Genomic DNA, 17,033 nt, shown 5'->3' on the forward strand with positions numbered 1-17,033 from the left:
ACGCAATAGATCAGAGGTCCCAGGATCCCCGTGGTGAGGGCTCTGGGACCGGCGGACCTCAGGGCCCACCCCCGCGGAGGAATCCTGGGGCACAGGGGCCTCAGGAGACAGCCGGCTTTCCAGGTTCCTCCGCCGGAGCAGGCGGGCGGGCAGGGGTCTGGGCCTCAGTTTCTCCACCAGTACCGGTCACCTTCGTCCTCTCCGTCGGAGGCGTACCAGCGGCCGTCGATCACCATGTGCGGCCTGCGGAGCTGAGCCTCGTCCAGCAGCTTGATGACCGGATCAGGGTACTGCCATTTCCACAGCCTGCAGGGAGGGGCGGGGGTCAGGGGGCGGAACTAAGGCTCAGGGGGCACAGGGGGCAGACAGGGGCTCAGGGCTTTGCTTTAGCTCACCTGTCACCCCCGCCTCCCCTTTTAAAATTCTCACTGGAGGATATTTTCCCATTGATTTTTTTAAGAGAGAGGTAAAGAGAAACATCGATGGGAGACACACACATCGATTGGTTGCCTCCTGCACGTGTCCTACCAGGGCCCTGGCTGGGGAGGAGCCCTTGACCAGAATCGAACCAGGACCCTTCAGTCTGCAGGCCGACGATCTATCCACGGAGCCACACAGGCTAGGGCTGAACCCCCTTTTTTAAAAATCCTCACCCGAGGATATGTTTACTGATTTTATTTATTTTTATTTTTAAAATATATTTTTGTTGATTTCAGAAAGGAAATGAGAGGGACAGAGAGATAGAAAATCAATGATGAGCCGGAACCGGTTTGGCTCAGTGGATAGAGCGTCGGCCTGCGGACTGAAAGGTTCCAGGTTCGATTCCGGTCAAAGGGCATGTACCTGGGTTGCGGGCACATCCCCAGTAGGAGATGTGTAGGAGGCAGCTGATCGATGTTTCTCTCTCATTGATGTTTCTGACTCTCTCTCTCCCTTCCTCTCTGTAAAAAATCAATAAAATATATTTTAAAAAAAATAAAAGAAAATCAATGATGAGAGAGAATCATGGATCGGCTGCCTCTTGCACGCTCCCCACTGGGGATCAAGCCCACAACCCGGGCATGTGCCCTTGACCGGGTATCGAACCTGGGACCCTTCAATCCACATGCGGACGCTTAACCGCTGAGCCAAACCGGCCAGGGATGTTTTTAGTTTTTTGAGGATCTACATTTCATGTGTATGATGTCTTCCCACCCCCAAGTTAAGCCCATGAAGCCGGCACCGGCCTCTAGCTCCGTATCCCTGATCCCAGCGCCCAGCACAGGGCCTGGGACACAGGAGGCGTTAATGGTTGGATAACGTTCTGGTGGCTTAGCCACGACCTTCCCCTCCCAGCGACCACCCCCCCCCCCCCCCCCCCGCTTCCACACTCTGCCCCCCGCGTGTCTGGGAGGACAGCCGCCAGGACTCACCCGATGACCTGCAGTTTGGAGGTGGGGCGCCCGAAGGCGCGGCACAGCTCCCGGATGCCCTCGGGGCAGAGGTTGTTCCGCAGCAGGTTCAGGCTGCGCAGGTAGCGGTTGCAGAGCAGCGCGGAGGCCAGGGCCTCGCAGCAGCCGGACGTCAGTTCGCACGCCTCCAACCTACAGGCCGGACACGCCAGGGGTGACCCCAAGACCAATGCTCCCGCCTTCTTCCTTCAACCCCTTTGACTTCCACTTTCACAGTTAAAAAAAAGCGCTAACTGGTTCGGCTCAGTGGATAGAGCAACGGCCTGCGGACTGAAGGGTCCTGGGTTCGATTCCGCTCAAGGGCATGTACCTTGGTTGCGGGCACATCACCAGTAGGAGGTGTGCAGGAGGCGGCTGATCGACGTTTCTCTCTCATTGATGTTTCTAACTCTCTGTCCCTCTCCCTTCCTCTCTGTAAACAATAAGATATTTTTAAAAAGTAGTGGACTCCATTCCTACAGAAAGAATGCACACGCCCCTATGTTCATAGCAGCACAATTTACAATAGGGAAGATCTGGAAACAGCCCACGTGCCCGTCAGTGGAGGAGTGAGTGGATAAAAAAGCTGGGGGACACGTATGCTGTGGAATACTATCCAGGTATGAAAAAGAAGGACCTCTTACCCTTTTAAAATTATTATTTCTACTTTTAAAATCTCACTGGAGGATATTTTTCCATTGATTTTTAGGGAGTGGAAGAGAGAGGGAAAGACAGAAACATCCAAGTGAGAGAAACAGATTGGTTGCCTCCTGCATGAGCCCCTACCAGGGCCGGGCCTGGGGAGGAGCCTGCAACCGAGGTACGTGCCTCATGGGAGATTCTGCCGCTGCCTCTAAGGGTGAGAGCCCCCCAGGTCATCCCTGCCCTTTGCGCCCCCCTTTCTGGCTGGACGTGTGCGCTGTACGCCAAGGCTTCGCCACCTCGCCCTGGCCCTGTGGGCACCCATGAAAGGACGCCTGGGGTTCAGAATTGCGTTCTGACTGAAGGGAATCCTGAAAGTCGGGGCGCGTCTCTGCTCCAACGACCCCGTGCGTGGCCCCCTTCCTCCGCCCGCCCCGAGCCGTGACCCCGGAGCCCACCCGAGTCTCTGCAGCGAGGCCGTCTTCAGCCGTAGGCCCATGCACAGGGCCGCCACCCCGTCGTCCCCCAGGGCGTTGGCCGCCAGATCCAGGCTCTTCAGGTGCGTGTTGGTCATGATCACCAGGGACAGCTTCCTGCAGCAGGCGGCGGTGAGGCCACATCTCACTAGCCTGCAGAGGGGGAGGGGGGAGGGGGGGGAGGGGGAGAGAGGGAGAGGGGGAGAGGGGAGAGGGGGAGAGAGAGATAGAGAAAGAGAGCGAGGACGAGAGAGAGACATCAATGATGAGAATCATGGATCAGCTGCCTCCTGCACGCCCCACACTGGGGATCGAGCTCGAAACTCGGGCTTGTGCCCCGACTGGGAATTCAATCATGACCTACTGGTTCATAGGTCCACGCTCAACCACTGAGCCACGCCACCGGGCTGAGAATGACCAAGTCTTTGATGCCTGCGTCGCTGAGCACTTCAATGCAATCCCCCCAGAATGGCATCTCCCATGGGCTCAGCTTCGGTTTCTGTGCCAGCAGAAGTAGGCCGACCCACCCTGGCTGGCTGCTCAGTGCGTTAGAGCATCGTCCTCATACGCCACAGTCGTGGGTTCGATCCCCGGTCAGGGCACATATAAGACTCAACCAATGAATGCTTCAATAAGAGGAACAACAAACCAGTGTATCTCTCTCAGATCAATGAAAAATGAAAAAATAAAAGGATAAAGAGGTAAAGATTAAATTGGAGCAGGAGGACGCCTTCTGAGACGTGGGCAGCTCTGGGAGACGCCTGAGGACCTAGAATCCGTGGATCCCTGCAGCGCCAACTCATCCACTTCCCCACAGTGTCCGGTGGGGAGCACGTGGCTCCGTGGACCCCGACGCTAACCTTGTGCTCATCCCCCAACTCCTGTCTCCTGACTTTCTAGGACCCCAGCCCCCACGTGGGTAGAGGTGACCCCCTCCCCTCCCCCCCACGGGACACTTACTCCAGGTCCTGGAGGTGAAAGGTGGTTTCCAACAGGACCTCGCACAGCAGGTCCACGCCGTCGTCCCCCAGGGGGTTCATGCTGAGGCTCAGGTGGGTCAGATGGCGGTTGCCCATGAGTCCGAGGGAGAGAAAGCCACAGCCAATAACGTCCAGGTGGCAGTCCCGGAGCCTGCAGGGCACGTGCCAAGGGACAGGGAGGGTCACACTCGCGACGCCGTGACCCTGCACCTCGGGTCGGCCGTCTGTCTGTCCCAGCCTCAGGGTACTCCTCGTTTGGGAGGGGATTACGCTAGTATCTAGGAAGGCTGTTGGGGGGCAGGTAAGGGATCAACTAAAGGACTTATTTTTTTTAAAAATATAGAAACACCAATGATGTGAAAGAACCATTGATTGGCTGCCTCCTGCATGCCCCCCTACCTGGAGTCAAGCCCAAAATCCAGGCCTATGCCCTTGGCCAGAATCGAACCTGTGACCTTTCAGTCCACAGGCCAATGCTCTTTCCACTGAGCCAAACCAGCTAGGGCTCAACTAAAGGACTGATAAGCATAACCCATGGACACAGACAGGAGTGGGTGAGGGCCTGTGCTGGGGGGCGGACGTGGCCGGGGAGAGGTCAATGGGGGGAAAAGGAGGCATATGCAAGACAGCGGGGCCTTGACTTACGAGTGTCCCGACTAACGAGTTTTTCGAGATACAAGCCGTCTCTTGGCCGATTTTTTTGCTTTGAGTTGCGAGCTAAAATTCGGGTTACGAGCCAGCTTCAGATACCCCACCGCTAGTTGGTGCAGTGAACGTCACAGTGAACGCCACAACATCAGCCCAGCATCACGTGTCTCACTCGTCCACTTTTTGATTTGACATACGAGTAATCTGAGTTACGAGCTCCATCACGGAACGAATTAAACTCGTAAGTCAAGGCCCCGCTGTACTTTCAACAATAAAGAATTTAAATTAAAAAACTAAAAAAAAAAAGGTTGTTAGGTGTTAATGTCAGATGACCTTGAAGTTCTTGACACGATGTCTAATGCACCTGCTGTATGCTATGACTCTTTTATTGTTAATCTTCAGGATATTTTTCCCATTGATTTTCAGAGAGAGTGGAAGCGAGAGGGAGAGACAGAGAGAAACAACCATGTGAGAGCGACACATCAACTGGTTGCCTCCCACATGCTCCCGACCAGGGCCAGCAGCCTGGTGCCCTTGACCAGAATCAAACCCAGGCCCCTTCAGTCAGCAGGCTGACGCTGACCTTCCTTTGCTCCCTGTTCTCTGAGATGGGCCCACACCCTTGGTCAGGGAGCCACGGAACCCTCACGGGGAGCGAGGGGGACTCACATCAGCCTCTGAACAGCGCAGGTGAAGCACTTCAAGCTGCGACACAGCAGCGTCATGCCATCCTTTCCCAGTGGGTTGGTCGACAGGTCCAGGTGCGTCAGGCTCTGGCTGCTGGTGAGGACCTCGGACAGGTGCTGGCAGGCGGCCGCCGTGAGGCCGCAGTTCCCCAGTCTGCAAGGAGAGACAGTGCCCGCCCCCGCCCCCCAAGAGCAAGTGCTGGACTCCTACAAACATGGCCAAGAGCCAACTACACAGAACCGGCTGCTGTATTTTATATCATCACCAGAGGCACAGTGCACAAAATTCGTGCACAGGTAGGGTCCCTAGGCCTGGCCGGCAATCAGGGCTGATCAGGGTCTTCTGGCTGCCGGCCGGAGTCTTCCTTCATTCTGCGTTGCCCCCTTGGCGTTCAGCTCATGCCATAGTGAGCGTTCGAACTCCCAGTCTCCCGGTCAAACTCCCGAGGGGACACTTTGCATATTAGGCTTTTATATACATACATACATACACATACACATACATATACACATATATACGTATATATATGTATATGTATGTACATATATGTATATATATTATGTATATATGTATATACATAATATATATATATAATATATATAGAAGATTTCCGTAAAAGCCCAGTTTTTGACATGGCTAATTCGTCTTAATTTGTTGGAACTGTTTGTTGTTAATGCAGATGGAGCCCTGGCTGGTTTGGCTCAGTGGATAGAGCATCCCTGCAAACTGAAGGGTCCGGGGTTTGATTCTGGTTAAGGAAACATGCCAGGATCCCCAGTTGGGGGCATCAGGAGGCAGCCGATCCATGATTCTTTCTCATCATTGATGTTTCTGTCTCTCCCTCTTTTCCTGTCCAAAACCAATAAAAATTTAAAAAATGAAGATAGCCCTAGCTAGTTTGGCTCAGTGGATAGCGTCGGCCTGCGGACTGAAGGGTCCTGGGTTTGATTCTGGTCAAGGGAACATGCTGGGGTGTGGATTGGGTCCCCAGTGGGGGGCGCGCAGGAGGCAGCTGATCCATGATTCTCTCTCATCATTGATGTCTCTCTCTCTCTCTGTCTCTCCCTTCCTCTCCGAAATCAATAAAATTATATTTAAAAAATGCAGATAGGTAATTTTTAATGACCCTGACGTTAACATTTCACAGTGAGTGGTTTGACATGGGTGAGATGCAAACTGGAAACAGAATCTGAGCATGTGCCGTTGTATTATAACGCTGCACACTTCTGTTTGTTAATCCTCACCGGAGGATATTTTCCCATTGATCTTTTTAGAGAGAGTGGAAGGCAGGGGTGGGGGGAGACAGAAAAACATTGATATGAGAGACACACATCGACTGGCGGCCTCCTGCACGCCTCCAGACCAGGGCATGTGCCCTTGACGGGAATCGAACCCGGGACCCTTCAGTCTGCAGGTCAGCGCTCTAGCCAGAGCCACACCAGCCAGGGCTCTGTTCAATCTTTTCTATCAGATCAGACCTTTGCAGCAAAGACACAGATGTTATTTATTGGGTCTTTCTTCAGCCTCAACATTGAGGTCACAGCGCCTGCTCTCACCCTTGGTGCATGCATAAGCCAATCCCAACCCCCCACCCCGGTCCCCCAACCCCCCACCCCGGTCCCCCATGACTGGGAGGACCTCGGTTAAGACAAGACAAAGACAACCCGGCTATGAAAGGAAGAGCCGCTCACATCAGCCTGTGCAGGGCGCACTGGGAGACCTTCAGGGCCTCGCAGAGGGACGCCACGCCCTGGTCCGCGACCTTGTTCCCCGCGAGGCTCAGGGACCTCAGGTTGTGGGAGGCCAACAGGATCTGGGAGATGAGTGGGCAGCAGGAGTCGGTTAACCCGCAGTGATCCAACCTGCAGACAGAGAGGAGGTTTGTGAAACACACCCTCGTCCATCCGTCTGTCCGTCTGTCCCCAGCACCTGGGCCTCTCCGCTGGTCCCTGGACACTGTCCGCTGTGGCCTCCAAGTCTGGCCGGGGACGGAACCTGCAACCCAGGCACATGCCCTTGACCTAGAATCAAACCTGAGACCCTTTGGTGCGTGGGGCCCACATTCTAACCACTGTGATTATTTTTGATTTTTTAAAAAGTATATTTTTATTGATTTCAGAGAGGAAGGGAGAGGAGAGAGGGATAGACACATCAAGGATGAGAGAGAGCCCTAATGGGTTTGGCTCAGTGGATAGAGTGTCGGCCTATGAACTGAAAGGTCCCAGGTTCAATTCCGGTCAAATGCATGTATCTTGGTTGCAGGCACATCCCCAGTAGGGGGTGTGCGGGAGGCAGCTGATCGATGTTTCTCTCTCATCGATGTTTCTAACTCTCTATCCTGCTCCCTTCCTCTCTGTAAATATCAATAAAATATATTTTAAAAAAAGGATGAGAGAGAATCATGGATCGGCGGCCTCTTGCATGCCCGCACTCCCCCCCCCCCCCCATGGGGGATTGAGCTCACAAGCTGGGCATGTGTCCTGACCGGGAATCGAACTGTGACCTCCTGGTTCATAGGTCAATGCTCAACCACTGAGCCACACTGGCCACGCTGTGATCCCCCCCCCTCCCCCAACTTTATGAAACATCACAAGTGACTTTTGTATTGTGGTAAAATATACACAACATAAAAATGGCCACCCTGACCATTCTATGTGCCCAGTTCTAGGGCATTAAGTCCATTCACATCATTGTACCGTGTCCCTGCCATCTATTTCTGGACTTCGTCAACCTTCCAACCTGTTGCCATCTTTTTGCAACTCGCCAGGAATAATTATTTCAACATAGAAAGTGAAAAAGCAAACCAATCAAAAAAAATAAATAAATAAATAAAATAAATCCATACAATCAAAAAGCGAAAACCGCCCCAGCTGGATCGGCTCAGTGGATAAGAGCGTTGGCCTGAGGACCGAAGGGTCCTGGGTTCGATTCTGGTTAAGGGCACGTACCTCGGTTGCAGACTCCTCCCCGGCCAGGGCCCTGGTCAGAGTACGTGCAGGAGGCAACCAACCGATGTGTTTCTCCGACATCGATGTTTCTCTGTCTTTCCCTCTCTCTTCCACTCTCTCTAAAAATCAATGGAAAAATTTCCTTGGGTGAAAATTAAAAAAACAACAACCCCAAACAACAAAAAAGTGAAAATCACCCTGGCTGGGTGGCTCCAGTTGGTTGGGGTTGTGGGTTTGATTCCTGGTCAGGGCACGTACCTGGCTTGTAAGTTTGATCCCTGGGCAGGGTGTGTGGGAGGCAGCCGATGTATGTTTCTCACATTCATCTCTCTCTCTCTTTCTCTCGATCTCCCCCCTCCTCTCTCTAAACATATCCTGGAGTTGAAGATTTAAAAAAGAAAAGTTGAGAACCAGACCCGGGACTTACCTCAAAGACTCCAACAAGCAGTGGGGGTGCTTTAAGGCTTCCTGCACGACCCCGATGTCTTCCTCTTGCAGGTGAATGTTGTCCAAGTTCAGGTGTTTAATGTTATGGTTGACGATCAGCGTCTTCCAGAGATGAGGCAGACCCAGGGTGATCTGTGTGCCTTTAAATCTGCCGGAGAGAGTGAGGGAGCGAGAGTTAGATGGTTGGGTGCAGCCTAATTATTCCTTTCGTCGTGGTTCACCCTCACCTGAGGGTATTTTTTCCATTGATTTTTAGAGCGGGAGGGAGAGAGGGTCCTGGCAACTAATCCTGTATCACATCGATTAGTTGCCTCCTGCATGCGCCCAACTGATGTTTCTCTCTCTCTAAAAATCAATGAACACATCCTGGGGTGAGTATCAAAAGAAAAGTACAAATTGATAGTTGCAAAAACAGTCATGGGAATGTGGAGTACGGCATGGGGAATATAGTCAGTAACATTATAATTACTATGGATGGGGCCAGGTGGGGACTAGACTTTTCCTGCCAATATTAACATATAATTTCATGGAAAATATGTAGATTAATGAGGGAGACAGGAAGTTGAAGAGTCATCAAAGGGTTTACTTAACACCTCTGCAATTCCTAAATCTCTTTGCCACTATCATGTATTACTGTTGTATTACAAATATGGTGATGACATGGATTAGAGCCAATGACAGGGTGTGACAAGAGTTTACAGCAGGGACAGCTATGCCTGGCCAGTGTGGCTTGGTGGTTGAGCGTTGGCTTATGAACCAGGAGGCCATGGTTTGATTTCTGGTCAAGGGCACATGCCCGGGTTGCAGGCTCAATTCCCAGTGTGGGGTGTATGGGAAGCAACTTATCAATGATTCTCTCTCATCATTGATGTTTCTCTCTCTCTCGCTCTCTCCCTCTCCCTTCCTCTCTGAAATCAATAAAAATTTATTAAAAACAGCAGCAACACAGGGACAGCTATGGGGAGGGCTTCCCCGGGGAGGGTGTTCAAATAGCAGTGGGCAGAGCTGTTAAGTTCTGTGCAGGACGTAAGGTGACAGGGCACCATTCATTACTGTGGGGTCACCAGCCCCTTGGCCCAGCCCCTTTGAAGGAAAGCACTCAGACGCAGAAAGGGGAGGATGGGGAGGGGGCGGCCTTTGCAACCAAGAACCTGACTGACTCTCGTCTTGGCTGTCCTGTGGGCTTTGCATGGCCTTGGAAGGAACATTAAATAGAACCTTCAAAGTACAACTCACCCTTCCTCGATCACTGCAGGTGCCTGGTGAGTACCCCGGGGTCTACAGACCCAGGAACGTATTAGCATTCAAATATGTGTGAGCTTATGACTATACTTGTGGCCCGGTGCATGGATTCGTGCACATGGAAAGGCAATAAATTAGAAGATTCGTGCAGTAACTAAGTTACTGCAAAAAATTACATGTCAAGTAGTATATATAATATGGTAGTATAAAATTAAAATATAAAATATTTTAATATGTATTGCGCATGCACGAGTCAATGTTTATTTTTAAATTGCCAGTGTGCTTCATATGTACCGGTCGGCTGGTCGACCGGACATACAGTTGGTCACTTAGCCTTTTATATATACTGATATGACCTTATGACCTTAAAGGCACCAAGGACTGATGGAAGTGCTTCAGGAAATCATGCACTTTGATCTTTGCATTCATTGCTTCATGCTGGACCACTCGCCTGAAATGAGCTCCCTTCTCTTTTCCCCTTACTAACCAACTCTTATGCATCCTTCAAAACCTCAACACAAGAACCCACCCTTCATGAGGTCTTGAGTCCCTTCCCATCCCATTGCTTTTGGGAGCTCGGTTCTTATACCTCCCATGGCACTTGTCCCCTCCGAATCTACAGTTTATAGATTGGCCTTAGGGCAGCCTTACATCAGCTTCTGGATTTGGCAGGTTGGCTGCCTCAGCTTGACGCACAGAGTCCTCATGGCCCACTCGCTCAGGATGCTGCCTGCGAGGTCCAGCTGTTGCAGGCTAGGGTGGGTGCTGAGCACGGAGCAGAGGTTCTCCCACCACTCGATGACCAGGGGCTTGGTCTGCAGCCTGCATGGGAGAAGGAAGGAAACATTGGCTTCCACAGGATGAATTTTTAAAAAAATATATATTTTTATTGATTTCCGAGAGGAAGGGAGAGGGAGGGGGAGAGGGAGAGAGAAAGAAACACCAATGGTGAGAGAGAATCATTGATCAGCTGCCCCTGCATGCCACTGGGGATCGAGCCCGAAACCTGGTCATGTGCCCTTGACCGGAATGGAACCTGGGACCCTTCAGTCTGCAGGCTGATGCTCTAGCCACTGAGCCAAACTGGGTAGGCCCATGGGATGGATTTTAACATGAGCAACAGCCACTCCCATGTCAGAGAAGAGAGACTAGTCTACAGGATGAGATGGGGATGGGTGTAGAGGCTCAGAGGACACAATAGAGATGTCCATGCCTTGCATGGGCACACTCCTGGCTACCCTGCATCCTGAGTCCTTGGTACCCAGGGGTGCAGTAGGATGGTTTGGAGCCAGTGGCTCTTGAGTCAGATTGTGCTTTGATGCCAGCTCCCCTTTGCATGTGAAATGGTGCAGCCTCTATGCAGAACAGCAGGGAGGCTCCTAAAAGAATTAAAAATAAAACTACTTTACGACCCAATAATCCTATGTATGCAAAAGAATTGACAGTCAGGCCTGGACAGCATGGCCCAGTGGTTGAGCATCGACCCATGAGCCAGGAGGTCACGGTTCCATTCCCAGTCAGGGCACATGCCTGGGCTGTGGGCTCCATCCCCAGTATGGGGCGTGCAGGAGGCAGCTGATCGATGATTCTCATCACTGACTTCCTATCTCTCTCCCCCTCTCCATTCCTCTTTCTGAAATCAATAAATACATATTTTACAAAACAAACAAACAAACAAACAAAGAATTGATAGTCAGGTTCCTATGAGATATTTTCATTCTATTATCCACAACAGCCAAGATATGCAGAGTATCCCCCCCAAAATGTATACATACTCTCACAGCTGAGAGCTCAATTTTGAAAATGAAATGTCTTTTAACAAACACGGCCTTTGTAAGTATATAAAGTGTGTGTCTACATTTTTGGGGGACACCCTATAGAAACAACCCAGATGTCGGTGGATGGATGAAGAAAATGTCACCCGTACCCCCAATAGAATATTACCCAGCCTTATAAAAGGAGGTGTTTCCATTGGCAACAACATAGGTAAACCCAGAGGACATGATGCTGAGCGGGACCAACCAGACACAGAAAGACACGCATGACCTCGCATGCAGAATGTAAAACAGTGGGATTCACACAGGCAGAGCGAGCCTCCGCGGTGGTTGCCAGTGATTTGGGGGGGGGGAGTGGAGGGAATGGGGGCACGTTGGCCAAAGGGCGCAGAGTCTCAGTTACATATAACGTACAGCTACGGTGTTTCGCACTGGAAATTGGCTAGGACGGTAGGTCTTAACGCATTGCGGACCAGTAGTTTTATTGCTAGCTTTACCCAGTGGCCAGATAAGTTTCTATTGAACGAGTACAAAAAGCATTTTACGTAAATGTGAAAGGCACGCTTTAAAATTAAATACCCGTTGCATTTTGAAGTTATTCATTGCATGTTGTTACAAGCTAATATCTTTTTAAAGTATGATACTCTGTAAATCGGTGTCATATGAAGCGAGAATTCTCATGATCCGTCCGCAACATGTTAAATGTCTTCTGCTCCAAGGTAGCTGTGTGAGGGATGGCTATGCTAATTAGCACGATTGTGGCGATGATCATCTCAAAACACCAACACCTCCGCGTGGAGATGGAAAGAATGAAAATTGCGGGGGCGGGCGGGGGGGGGGGGCAAACACCCTTGCGGAACGACGGGCCACGCCTCGGTGGCCTCATCTTCGGGGAAGATCTCCCTGACGTCCATCTGAATTTCCCGAAGGCGCTGGCAGTGCTGGAGGCAGAAGGAGGACACCTTCAGGTCCATGGGCCGGTTCATCGTCAGCCTCACTTCCCGGAAGCTTCTCAACGCCAAACGGACAAACTCTTCGTCTTGGGTCTCGAAGAGACAGTAGAAGGAGTCCAGGAAGTCCAGCGGGGAGGTGGTGGTGGCCTGCTGACCCAACAGGGAGACCCACTGGAGCAGCACCCGCCTCACCACCAGGGCCACGGGACACCCCAGCAGGTCCTCCAGGGCCCGCACCACCTCTTTGTTCATGAAGCCAAACAAGAAACGTTTCATCTGCAGCACGTGGACGTTGAAGCTGACCTGCTTGAGCTCCTTCAGGCTCTTGGAATTCTCAATGCACAGAGCATGGGGCTCCCACTCGGCTTCCAGGCCTTCCAGCACGTAGTACAGGGCCGCGTAGAACTCCTGCAGGCTCGGGTGCAGGAACGTGAAGCACCGCTCCCCCTGGCTGTCCCGCAGGAGGATGTACTTGTGAAACAGCACGGAGAGCTCCGGCTCCGTCAGCCCGTGAATGCCCAGGTCATCGCTGTAGAACACGAACTTCCTGGCCCACACGCCCTGCACGGCCATCCGGCACAGGCCCTTCAGCACCACTCGTTCGTCCGGACTGAGGCAGCGTCCCGGGCCATCTCGAGGGGCGAGCTGATGGGCCACGAAGGTGGCGTACAAGCCGGTGAGGACCTGGCAGGTAGGGGGCAGGCCCTTCCCCGAGGCCGTCTGCAGCTCAAGAGCCCGGCAGAGCAGCCACCACGTGACGGACACCTGGCACCTGTCAATCAGCACGTGGTTGTCCAGCACCTCGTGCAGGACCTGCGTTTTCTGGTCCTCGTTCTTGACGTGCTTGAGGAACACCTGGATCCTTTTCTCCATCGCGATTCCTTCAATGAAGAGGTAGCGGGGAGAGATGAGCATCGAGCAGAGCTTTTCCAGGCTCTCGTCTCTGACGGTGACGATCAGAGAGGACTCGGGCAGCAGGGCCTTCTTCAGCAGACTGCACATCAGGTCGGACACGGGCCGCTTCTCCGTCCAGTTGTCACAGACGTTCAGGTCAGCATTTTCGGGGGCAACGTCCAGGTCATCAAAACCGTCGACCACAAACAAGAGCCTGTCTGGTTGGGACATGATGTTTGCCACGGGGACTTCAGGGTCTGGCCACTCCCTGGAAATTAACTCCGTGAAACTGCTTCTCCTCCTCCATGGTATGTCTCGGGCATCGAGGAAGAAGACATAGGAGAACACACCCGGGTAGAGCTCCCCACGGGCCCAGTGCAGCAGGATTCTTCTGGCCAGAGCCGACTTCCCGACCCCCGGTCTTCCGTGCAGGACCACGGTGAGTGGCCGGAAGCCCTGCTGGTCTGGAGCGAAAGCACCAGACAACATTTGCATTTGTGGACAATCAGCGGCAAAGGTTTTGAAACTGTGGTGTACACCCGACACTGTGGCGAACCTTTTCTTCACATGATGTTTGTAGTTCTCTTTGTCACCTCCTTGGCCTATGCCAGACCGGAGAGGGCAGAAGAGAAACAGGAGACAAAGTTGGAAGACAGTCTGGATTTCAGACACTCTACACACAGGAGACTTTGTTGCTTCTCAGCAATGGATTATTGTGATTATTATTATTCCTCACTTGAGGATATATTTTAAAAATATATATAGATTTCAGAGAGGAAGGGAGATGGAGAGATAGAAACATCAATGATGAGAGAGAATCATTGATCAGCTGCCTCCTGCACACCCCCTACTGGGGATTGAGCCTGCAACCCAGGCATGTACCCTGGCTGGGAATTGAATCCTTACCTCCTGGTTCATAGGTTGATGTTCAACCACTGAGCCATGCTGGTCAGGTAAAAGGATGTTTTTTATTGATTTTGAGAGAAAGAAGAAGGGAGGGGGAGAGAGAGGAAGAGAGGAAGAGGAAGAGTGAGAGAGAGAGAGGGAGAGAGAGAGAGAGAGAGAGACTATGAATAAACTAGAGTTCTTTACCTTGGTCTTTTGTCTTTGCTGCTGTGGTATCATCTTGTTTTATAACTTTTGACATTTCTGCAGAAAAGAGAGGGAAGAAGAATGAAATCCCACACACTTAGAGGTGACTTAACAAGGTCAGACCCACAGTATCCCCGAGATAGGGTCTGCAACGCCAGATTTCACCTTCTGACCCATCTGAAACTATGACTCAGCTGGAGAGGCACAGTGGACAGAAAACGAGCCTTAGGGTCAAGCTCAGAGGGTACGGGTTTTGGTCTCATTTCTGCTTTTTATTCTTTGGAGACCTTTGGGTAAGCTGTTAAAATGAGAGGTCAAACCCAGTGAGGGACATCAATGTGAGAGACACACATAGATTGGTTGCATGAGCCCCAACTGGGGCCAGGGATCAAACCTGCAACCGAGGAATGTGCCCTTGACTGGGAAGCAAACCCAAGACCCTTTGGTGCCAGGGTTGAGGCTCTAACCACCAAGAAACACTGGCCAGGGCATGGGTTCTTTTCCTTTTTTCCCTCTTTTGCTCAATCCCTCCACGCCTCCAGCACCATCCCCACCTGAGCTATGGCCTCCTCTTTATCTATGAATCTGTCCAGATGGAAATTTTTAAAAATATATATATTTCTTTATTGATTTCAGAGAGGAAGGGTGATGGAGAGAGAGATAGAAACATCAATGATGAGAGAGAATCATTGATCGGCTGCCTCCTCCACACCCCCTACTGGGGATTGAGCCCGCAACCTAGGCATGCGCCCTGGGCCAGAATCAAACCTGGGACCCTTCAGTCCGCAGGCTGATGCTCTATCCACTGAGTCAAGGTGGCTGGGGCCAGATGGAAATTTTTAAAAGATCACCTTGCTTATCACCGTGGGGAAAGGATTCCATGTAACCAGAGTAGAAACAGATTAGACATTCAAGTGAGATGATTCTGACATACAGGCTATGGTAATAAATGTGTAGAAATACGTCCAGCCCAGCCAACTTGGCTCAGTGGTTGTTCATCAACCTATGAACCAGGAGGTCATGGTTCAGTTCCCAGTCAAGGGCACATGCCCAGGTTATGGACTTGATCCCCAGTAGGGAGTGTGCAGGAGGCAGCCAGTCAATTATTCCCTTTCATCATTGATGTTTTTTTCTCTCTCTCTCTCCCCCCACTTCCTCTCTAAAATAAAAGAAAAAAAAAAAAAGTCCTACTTCAGAGTTAGGTCTCATATGATTTTCTGATGAAGTAGGTAGAAGGTAGAGAAAAGAGTCAATCAATCATAAATAAACATCTCTCTATATAAAAGCCTAATATGCTAAGTGTCTGACCGACTGGTCAACTCACCAGTCACTATGACATGCACTGACTACCAGGGGGCAGATGCTCCAACTGGTAGGTTAGCTTGCTGCTGGGGTCCGGCCTATCGGGACTTGGTGAGATGGGGCCAGACACACTCTAAAGCCCTTCTGCGGTCCCTCCCTGGTGACCAGCCCCAATTGGGACTGGGTGAGATGGCCCTGATTGCTTGCCAGGCAGAGGGACCCCACCTGTGTATGAATTTCATGCACCGGGCCTCTAGTACTAAAAATAATGACCAGGCTTCTGGTGTGAGCAGCACAGAGGATGGCAGGGCCATGGACTGAGATAGGAAACCCTTGACCCAACACCCCACACTGACCTGAAGGCTGGCCCATGCTTGTTCCTTGGTCAGTCTTCGTGGGTGTAAAATCTTGTAGTATTTCAGCCAGTGAACATTCTGCAACACAGAGCAGATGACAGAACAGTGGCCATAACATCACAGCAATGGCCCTAGCCAGTGATTCAGTTGGGGTTAGAGCATCATCCCGATATGCCGATTGTTTGCGGGTTTGATCCCCAGTCAGGCACATACAAGAGTCCACCACTGAGTGCAATAAGTGGAACAAAAAATCTCTCTCTCTCAAATTAAGAAAAAATAATTTTTAAGTGCACTCTCTGCCCAAATGACTGAGGGGAACCAAGATGAGCCAGTTTACCCCATGACTAGCCTGTAATGGGGACAGTGGAGTCGGAGCCTCAAGTGTCACCATCACCGAGAAACAACAGAGATTTATGTGAAGGGTGCTCTGATTTTTAAAAAATGTTTTTATTGATTTGAGAGAAAGACATCAGTGATGAGAGAGAATCATGGATCAGCTGCCTCCTGGACCCCACCCCCACCCCCACCCCCCACACCTATGTAATACTTTCAATAATACAGATTTTCTTTTTAAATGTGCAAGAGGGGAAACTATCCTGTGGTCTCAGTATTTTGTTGTTAATCCTCACACAAGGATTTTTTTCCATTGGTTTTTAGAGAGAGCAGAAGGGAGAAAAGAAGGGAGAGGGAGAGAGAGGGGGGAACATCAATGATGAGAGAGAATCATGGATCAGCTGTCTTCTGCTTGCCCCCTACTGGGGATGGAGCCCACACCCCGGGCATGTGCCCTGACTGGGAATCAAACCGTGACCTCCTGGTTCCTAGGCTGACACTCAACCACTGAGCCACAGCGGCTGGGTGGCCTCACTCACTTTCCATCTCCTCCTTCGCCTTCTGAGAGAGCACTGGCAGGTTCATCTCGAGAAAGATGTCCATGGCCATGCTCCAGACCACCAGAGCCCGGCAGTGCTCATGCAGGAGGAAGGCCAGGTGCTGTGCGTCCGCCCCAGCCACCTCCATCCACGGGAAGGAGCCCGGGACCAGCCCCGAAGTGCTTCCCATCAGCAACTCCTTGAACGTGTGGAACTCTTCCTTGTCCAGCTGCTGGAGACACCAGCGCAGTCCACAGTCGGAAAAGGGGGACACGTTGGCTTCTCCCAT

General features: G+C 51.5%; 1 protein-coding gene across 1 annotated transcript; it reads right to left on the reverse strand.

Annotated features, from left to right (window-relative positions):
- Positions 1-164: 164 nt before the first annotated feature.
- On the reverse strand, positions 165-17,033 carry NLRP5 (NLR family pyrin domain containing 5). The gene is made up of 12 exons (XM_036306532.1): positions 16,745-17,033; positions 15,873-15,950; positions 14,215-14,271; positions 12,125-13,724; positions 10,152-10,322; positions 8,239-8,406; positions 6,555-6,725; positions 4,846-5,016; positions 3,509-3,679; positions 2,531-2,701; positions 1,413-1,583; positions 165-306 (listed from the first exon to the last, which is right to left on the reverse strand). Exons 1-12 carry the CDS (start codon positions 17,031-17,033, stop codon positions 165-167), a joined length of 3,360 nt encoding a protein of 1,119 aa, XP_036162425.1.

The sequence above is a fragment of the Myotis myotis genome, unplaced genomic scaffold (genome assembly GCF_014108235.1).
Source record: "Myotis myotis isolate mMyoMyo1 unplaced genomic scaffold, mMyoMyo1.p scaffold_m19_p_42, whole genome shotgun sequence".
NCBI classification, from domain to species: domain Eukaryota; kingdom Metazoa; phylum Chordata; class Mammalia; order Chiroptera; family Vespertilionidae; genus Myotis; species Myotis myotis.

Bases quoted from the DNA above. Each gene is read 5' to 3' on its own strand.
- NLRP5 (XM_036306532.1), bottom strand. From the start codon at position 17,033: ATGGGAGAAGCCAACGTGTCCCCCTTTTCCGACTGTGGACTGCGCTGG. The intron at 1,584-2,530 runs GTGGGCTCCGGG...TCCGGCCTGTAG, and splicing joins GCCTCGCTGCAGAGACTCGG to GTTGGAGGCGTGCGAACTGA. The intron at 307-1,412 runs GTGAGTCCTGGC...CCCTCCCTGCAG, and splicing joins TCCAAACTGCAGGTCATCGG to GCTGTGGAAATGGCAGTACC.